The sequence below is a fragment of the Eutrigla gurnardus genome (assembly GCF_963514095.1).
Source record: "Eutrigla gurnardus genome assembly, chromosome: 21".
NCBI lineage: Eukaryota > Metazoa > Chordata > Actinopteri > Perciformes > Triglidae > Eutrigla > Eutrigla gurnardus.
This window is the reverse complement of record NC_139932.1, coordinates 13,828,242-13,836,864: the sequence shown is the minus strand read 5'-3', so window position 1 is coordinate 13,836,864 and position 8,623 is coordinate 13,828,242. Positions and strand designations below refer to the sequence as shown.

General features: G+C 43.4%; 1 protein-coding gene across 1 annotated transcript; it reads right to left on the bottom strand.

The window, feature by feature from the left end:
* Nucleotides 1-842: 842 nt before the first annotated feature.
* Nucleotides 843-7,390, bottom strand: ppp1r3aa (protein phosphatase 1, regulatory subunit 3Aa). Its single transcript, XM_084038662.1, has 4 exons — nucleotides 6,523-7,390; nucleotides 5,385-5,443; nucleotides 4,720-4,811; nucleotides 843-4,259 (listed from the first exon to the last, which is right to left on the bottom strand). The coding sequence occupies exons 1-4, from the start codon at nucleotides 7,299-7,301 to the stop codon at nucleotides 1,245-1,247; spliced, it is 3,945 nt and encodes a 1,314-aa protein (XP_083894788.1). The 5' UTR covers nucleotides 7,302-7,390; the 3' UTR covers nucleotides 843-1,244.
* Nucleotides 7,391-8,623: the final 1,233 nt, after the last annotated feature.

Here is an 8,623-nt window from a genome sequence, read left to right as displayed (position 1 = left end):
CCTTTCCCAATCACTCTACCGGTGATGCGTAGAGCATTCATTTGAGGTATGAAGTCTTGTATGCCAACGCCACCTTGTTGCTAAGCAATGAAGGATGAAACTTTACAATATCAATAAAATAGAGTATGTTTGTTTTTTTCAGACAACAAGCATCACTATAGTTATATAGGTTATATAGGTTGGTTTTAGGTTGTCCCCCCCAAATAACTACTAACTGCTTAAAAAAAAGATGTTAAGGAAAACATTATAAGATGTCTTCAGAAAAAAACAATATAGTGTATTAATGCAAGTGCGAGTAAGCAATTTAACAAAATGTTTAAACAAAGCATTCCTGAAAACAAATAAAAAGTTGAGTATAGATTGAGGGTACAGTTATTCTTCAGTGATTATTGTGTTTCCAAACTTTCCCTGCTGGTGTCGGCCAGAAATTGATTTTAAAAAAAAGCACGAAATGAATCAAAAACTTTGTTTTAATAGACCCAAGAAAAAGTTTGAAGTTGTTTTTCTTTTATTGAAGAAAAATCAAGGAAAAAGAAACCAATGCCCCACTATTGAAGACATCCTTTGTCTCTAAGAATCAAACACATACTCACTTTGTTCCATTTGTTGCATTGTAAAGTGATATTGGGCCCATAAAACACTGCAAATATACACACATCATACACATACTCTTTTACACTAAATCAGCATGAACTTACACTATCAAGGTGGATTTTAAAATATATTTAATGAAAGGGAATTTATTTAAATCTTAATGTTAAAGTTGTCCAATTAAATTAAGGTTTTTAAAGAAAAAAACAAACCTTGAAAAACCTGAAAAATATTGAACAAGGGGGGGGGGGGGAATTAAAGGAAAACAAAACAAATTTCTACTGCATCAAAATACGTTTGTCATACTTTGCTCTTTAAAACAAGTTACATAACTGTTTATAACCGGTAGACTTGCAACAAGTGACAAGGGGGTCACAACTAGGCTTTATATTTAAGGGGTCACAATCCATAAGAAGTTGAGAACCACTGCACTAAAATGACTTAGAGTTAGAAAACACACACACAACCAAACACACACCGTGAGTGCTGTGCATAGCATTTTGTTTTATAGCACCTATTTGATTTTTTTAGTTACCAATCCACTTCAGAATGATCTCACCAGTCAATAAACAGTCCGAAGGTATTGAAGGAATTTGATTTCACAGCGATGTACTGGTGTTTAACGCTCTTCCTTCTCTTTGAAAGATGCCGGCCTATCCCACCACCTCCTTGTCGGCCGCCACTCGATGTCTCTTCCACTTATAAAACCACCAGCTCAAGGAAAATACGTAGAGCGCAAAGAATGCTGGGAAATCATACAGGAAAACTAAGAAGAAAAAGCCAGCAACTAAGATGACGCAGATGAGAAGCCTGGTGATTTGACTTAGGATGTACAACATGCTCCACCATACAACCCTGTCGGGCTCTTTTAATTCATCAGAGGAGGAAGTCGGGTGTGTGTGAGGTGGGTGAGCTGATCGATAAAAACTCTCCCTGTGGGCGACTACACAGCCTTCTATTAGTCCACCTGTCTCCTGGCGGGTGGCCGATCTTTCTTTCGTTTGATTGTAGTTTTCCTTTGGAGAGCTTTGGGCTGTTTCAGTCAATGACTGCCTTGTCGGAGCAGCTAAAATGGGTGTAAGATCTTGACTGGGATGAGCACTTGAATTCAAATCTGTGAGTGAGTCTGAGGGAAAGTGAGTTGGTTCTACTGTGGTGAGTGAATGACTTGTCTCTGTTGGGGAGTATTCGTTGCTCGTACTTGCTAAGGTTTGGCCTTCAAAGAGACTTGAATTAGGATCTGTTGGTAATTCTGTCAAGGAAAATACGCCTGAATCAAAAGCATCACTGGAGTCCGTCTCAAAAAGATGACAATCTTGTGTAATATCAGATATATCTACCAGCTTGCCCCCAATTCCATCAATGTCTCTATTAGAGGCCTGTTCTCTACCACCAAACACCTCTTCCCAAACCCCCCGGACCAAATCTTCTCCAAATCTTTCTATGAACATCTCCTCCAAACCCGAATCCATCACTTCAAGTGCTCCGGTATTTTCTGCTGTAAAAGGGTATTTTGTTCCCTCTGACAATCTTTCATATTCAACACGTGGAGAGCTCTTCACTTCTGCTGACAACTCTTGTTCTTTCAATTCAGCTGGTGCGTTCTTCCTCTCCCCCCGAGGGTTCTCCGCATTACCCCCCGACTCCCCCAGCACTTCTATTTCCAGCTTTCCAATAGTCATCCTCTCATCTGTGTCTCCCTGACTCATAACTTCCTCTGTTCTTTCTAATGTCTCACGTTGGGGTTTGAGTTCTGTTGAAGTGTCCTTCTTCTTCGCCTCAACGTCTCCTGCTCTTATTTTGAAGCTGACATCCTCTCTCTGACCCTTCATATCGTCTTGTGATTGGTTTTCGTTGCATTTATGTGTTGGAAACCTATAACCTTTTCCTTTCTCGGTCTGATTTGAGTCTAAAACATCTGCTTTGGATTTCAGTACATGTTCCTGTATTTGTTTCAGGGTTGAGTCCCTCTCCTCCTCCACTGCTTTGATTGACCATAACTGTTTATTACGTGCTTCCAAATTTATTGACGTGTTTCCCCTCTGCCATGATGAATTAGGTTGTAAAGCTTTGTCATCATGTTCCTCATTTAATACCATAATTCCCTCTGCTGTCATTTCCTCGCTTGTTGCACAATGGGAAGGTTCGACCTCTGTCTTCTTGAATACTTCCAAGTCTTTGTTATTTGATGCAACATCTTCGCTCTCTGACTCATTTGCTATTATGTGGTTTTGCTCGAAATATCCCTCAGAAGTTTGGCTCAGATTGGCTTCATCTGCATTTGTCTGCACGAGTCTCGTTTCATTTCCGTGGCTCTCGTTCTCCTGTAATGGATTTTCGCTGTTTCGGTTCAGCCTGAATTCCTCATGCTGCTTTTCATCTGCATACCTCTGGGAGATTTCACACTCGTCTGTTTTCTGTGGCCTAAATATCTCCTCATCTGTAGCTACTTTATTTCCCGCACGGCTATTCCTGATACCTTCCTCCACTCCGTGTCTGGATGTGGAAAAGACAATCCCCTCCCTGTCCTTTGTCCCCTCTCTGATTGTCCTCCTAAATGCCATCGTGTCATCCATCGCATTGTGTGCCGTACCTGTAACCTCCTCTTCCCTGCTGCAAGAAAGACCCTCGCCCGGCCCTGCTCCCTGCGAGATCCTATCGACGGCGGTGGCATTCTGAGACCGTGGCGTTGCTGTCATGTCTGTTGTCTCCGACTCCCCTGAGCTTGTTACTAAGTCGGCTGCGTGCGGTGTGAATGGCTCACCTCTTCCTATTCCTGCTGCTCTTCCTATTATTCCTTCTCTCTCTCGCTCCCTGATCGCGTTGCCTTGACACTCAGTTGAACTGTCAACATAGCCCTCGGACACCGGCGTCGACCCCTCGAGGCAGAATTCCTGCCGAGTGCCCGTTACGGAGTTCGTCTGTGACCTTTGGGATGTGTCTTGCGTCGCTGGATTGTCATCTCCCGGGCTGCTGACACATGCCTCTGCCGGCTGGTCTCCGCTGTTCAAGGCGACGGTAGCCAACGATATTTGGCAAGTGTCTGACAGCAGCTGACATAAAGCAGAGGTGTGTGCGTGGAGGCTGGTGCCCACCTGAAATTCCTGCTCCTGACTGCTTGCGGCATATTGGGCATTGGGCTCTTTATCACTTGAGGGAGACACTGACGCAGCCGTCTGCAGCCATTCTGACTCTGGAACGGCAGAATGGTTCGTACAGCTCGGCCCATTAAGAAATGCCTGCCATGCGTCGCACGCGGAGGTTTCCGTATCATCGGTATCGTCCGTACCGTTGCGGAATTTCTTCCACGAATCATTGACTGACACTTCTGCATTTTCCTCCGACGCTTTCGACGAGGTCAATTTCGCACCCCCAGTCCAGACGTCATCCCCGTCAGCTGACCCCCACTGATGGGCCTTCTCGTTGTTCCAGTCCAGCGTGAGCAGCGGAATCTGGTGGTAAGTGAGCACCTGTGGACTCTCGTCAGATTGTTTCTTTTGGCGTTTGTGGAGAAAGCCGGCGGAGTCGCGCCACGTAGCTGGCAAAGGCCGAGAAACTTGTGATGAGTCATGTGCATAAGCCGCTGGTACTCGGTGCCCCCTTTGGGAGAGATAGTCCTGCACACGTGTCAAGCGCGCTGCTCTGTGTCTGCTTTTTATGATTTCCACCTGTTAAAAAGGCCAAAGGTCAAGCCAAGTGTTAATGCTTGACCTGCTTGAACTATAAGGGGCTACAAGTTCTGTTAGTCTCTAAGGTCATCAGCTACTTTAAGTCCTCATACTAGCTTGATGACAAAAATGAGTGCAATGGCCCATTCATTCTTTCACATGTAACATGTCTGTGGTGATGCAACGCTCCGCAACATTTGCTGCGACCTATTTTTGTTTACATCGTCAAACTTTACTGCACCTTTTTCAAGCAGGTTGCGTTCATTATTAATAGTTTTCACATTTCAGACATGCTCTCAAGTGTCGGGTTAGCTGACTTCTCATATCCTTCTGGGGCTCAGTGAGCACGTATGACATGCATCTTTGGCTCCGCTACGGTATCTCTGCAGAAATAACTTACTTTCCTCACTTTATGTCTATCAAGAGTCTGTTCCTCCAAAGGATAATAAATGAACCTCACCAAAGGTTTGTGTTCTTCGTGGTGTAGTAATGATTGTATATCTGTGCTGTCCTTTCTGTGAGCCTCCTCTGCTTTAGGTGTGGCCTCTGTTTCTGCAACAACAACAAAAAGACAAGGGTCAACATTGGCTTGCACGCTTATACACTTAATTCATGGACATGCACACACACAGAAACATCTTAGTGGAACAACGGCTATTTTTAAAAAAGGATATTCTGGAGGCTGAATAACATGATGGAAAATAATACTGCATTGACAGGAAGTGGGCATCAACCAGTGAGGCATTTCAGACAATCATCCACTTAGTCAACGAATGTCTAATACTGTATTTATAGAAAATATTATTTTACTATCTAGCTAACTATACCCAAAAATAATATGCCATTCTCGTTGGTTGTGAGCAGGATGATGGTATTACACAGTTTCCCTGTCTTATGAGTGTTAAATGTTCACATAAATTATATTTATTGAGTGGGAACGTGTTTATTTATATCGCAAATGTTGTTGAAATTCTATACGGCATTCATATCACCGCTGACTGACGGTTACAGTGATGACGTTACCATCTTGTGGTTTCCTCCCAATATGTATGTTGTAGTAATGCTATATAGTTGAGTATCAATTTTTGAAAAAGGGCCGTTGTTCCCCTTTTTGAGTTTACACACCTGCAGCAGCTGCTGATGGATTACTGGTCTCTCTGGTCTTTTCCTCTGCACTGCCCCTCCTATGGATCAAAATAAAGTAGGAATAACATTAGTTTTACAACCATTAAATCATATTCAGTTTCAGTGTTTGTCAGATTTTTACATGCCGTTGACTTTTGAGAAGCTTCTTTCCAAAATGCAGAATTTGTTCAGGAAATAGAGTGAAACTCTTTTTGTGTTTTCATGTTTGGCTACATTTCCCTTTTTTGACTGGACATGAAAGAGAGTGGTGATGTACGGGATATTCATAGTAAGTCCACTTACAATCATTTAATATCTCTAAGCTCAGTGTTTAATTTGTCCACTTCCCCTTTATCTAAATACATTTTTATGACTTAGTGCTATTGTAGAATAAAAGGATTTGAGCCACTTGTATCTGACTTTCTCAATACCTTTTTATTCTGCTGTTTTTCTTCCTCTCATCTGGTCTGCTATGATTATGATGCACACTAAGAGCTGTGATCCTTATTTCCAGGCAGACAGCATTGACCTTAGCAGCCTTGAAACTGAGACAATCTACATGCCTTTTTTTTTTTTTTTAAATATCAACATTTGTAATGTGTTTGTCTGCTCTATTATCACATTCCCATAAAGTTTTTACTGCAGCAAGTCAGACCAGAACAAGTTGTAGATTCAAAATAAGGAATTATTGAAAAAACAAGAAAAAAAAAACGTATGAATTGGAGTCAAAGAGGATAAAGAAACCCTATCTGGCTGTCTGTGAGAGACGTCATGGAAACCTGGACAGACACCTGACCTTAAATGGGCAATATGTGTTCTGCAGTCCAAACATCCATTAATACAAAGTTACATAACCGCTTACTGTAAACATAACATTTCCCAGCCAACTTCCACCTAATGAGAGACACTAACTACACACTTACATGCAAGACATGTCCTACTGTGGCAAATTACAGTTATTTGGGACATTTTCGTGTTACAGTTACAGCTTTACTTCTCAAAAAAGTTTGCAGTGATGGATCCAAATAATCCCCGGTTGATGGTTGATTTGGATATTGATTATCATCCAATGGCGTCTATTGCCCCGTCAGCAGAGGCATGTTTTAAAAAAAAAGGTTTGAGCATTATGTTCTCTCACCTGTTCGCTTTAAGACAGCTCCTCTTGCTCCTGTAGATTATAACCTCCTCTTGCACTTGAGGCCCGTGCTCCTTTCCTTGTCCTTTCTGGTGGCAGAACAGCACATAGTTCATATCCTTGTTATTAGCCCAGAAAGTGCCCACCTCAGTTTCATAACGCAGGCAGACCTCCACTCTGGTGCCCCCTCTCTCAAAGGGAGGAACCAGAGTGTACGTAAAGGTGAACCTGTCTGTTTTCCTATCACTGGATCCAGGCAAGTACTCCGCCAACAGGTCGAAGAAGCTCGTCCAGCGATCCAGGGTCACCCGGGCGTAAACGGACTTATTGTAGCAGAGGTTGACCACCCTGACGATGCCGCGGAGCGTGGTGGTTCCCGGGAGGAGCGAGATGCTTTCGAGCTCCAGCATCTGTTCTTGTAGCCTCTGGTCCAGCTCCTCTGGGGACGAGGGGACTGTAAACAGGCAGGACATGTAGAAGTCCTCCAGAGGATGGGTCGCCTCGTTCTCAGGGGGCAGGCTGACGTCTGGCTCTGCTGCTTCAGCGTTGTCAAACTCCTTAACTGACACCAGGTTGAGGCCAAATGCATCGGCAAATGACACCTTCCTCCGGATGACCCGCGGAGACCCTGGCTCGGAGTCCTCGTCTGTTTCCTCGTCCGTGGTTGAACCCGTGGGAGACGAGGCCTTCATTCCTCCCTCTTCCTGCTCCCAGTCCTTTCCACGCTCCTCCTCCATGAGCCTGCCCTCGTCCTCCAAGGGTGGGATGTGCGGACCCTCCATAATGCGCGGTTGTCTGAGAGGCAGCTGTCTGCCCGTCCTGCCGTCTGTCTGGCTTGGAGGGTGGCACAGACCAGAGTGCCCCTAGCCTGGCTGCAGTGATACTGTAGAAGGGAGAGCAGGGAGAGGACGTGACTTGACAGATGGAGTTCGGTTACAGCTGAACATTGTGAGTCTGAGCCAGGCCTATTAATAGGACACATATAACTAGACCAGGGCAGGCCAGTTATCATCGCAGTTATCCTTGCACAATATGCTTGCTAGTAACAAAATAAATAAAGCAAAAATAAAGCTTTTATAAAGCATTTTAAAGTAAAAGAAGAGTCTAAAAGGGTCCATGTTTGAAGTATATTGACTGGGTGTCAGCATGCTCCTTCAAATGTGAAAATATTCCAGAATCTGAGCCAACAATCTGTATTTCACTTGACTATCCTAGTGGCATTATTAGCATTAAAAACACAATAATCTTATCAGAATTGGAAACTATTCACTGGCAAAATTCATCAGCATGGACAAAATTATTTAGTGATTTGGTTTCCCCTTGCTTTATCTGGATATTGAATAAAAATGCAGTTGGACGTCCACTGTGCTCCAGACCGACCTATCTGACTATTGATTGCAACTCCATTAAGTTTTGTACAGACATTGATGTCTGTAGTGACTTTGGTGATCCCTCAACTTTTCATCTAGCACCATCATCAGGTCAGAATTTGAATCTGTTCACTATTGTGGTGTGTGACCAAATACCTGCAGAACTAATTACATCCAGTACTGCTCTACCCAAGTTAAATGTCACATTATTTATTTATCTCAGAAACAGTTCTTGTTTTGACTGCGATTAGAAACTGTTTTGGAGAGTTTGCATAATGCAGCAGGATGCAGCAGTGAGTATAGACCCTCGGATGAAGGCCCACACTTTAAGAGGTTGTGTTATTAGGGATGAATCCCCCGGACAATGTCATCCATACCTGCTTCAGGGGGAATGGTGCCAAGTCTGACTGCCAAAAAAATAAAGTAATTTCCCTCTTGAGATCGATCATGTCTCAAAGATATCTGGATTGAGTATCTGCAGGTCCTCTCATTGCCATCGGAGGCCGCCTTCATTCTACAGGTCCACTGCATCTTGGAGCAGAAGACGAGAGATTATTCTGTTCTTTGGAGAACAAAAAGGTGAGTTTTGTGAGTTTGTGCCACCGCGTAACAGCGCTGTCACGGATGTACTCGGAATTAAGTAGGTAAGGACCTAAATGCAGTAAAAAAAGATGTATTTAAATAATAAACTAACAAAAAACAATGTCCAAAAACTAAGGGAGACCACAGGGGAA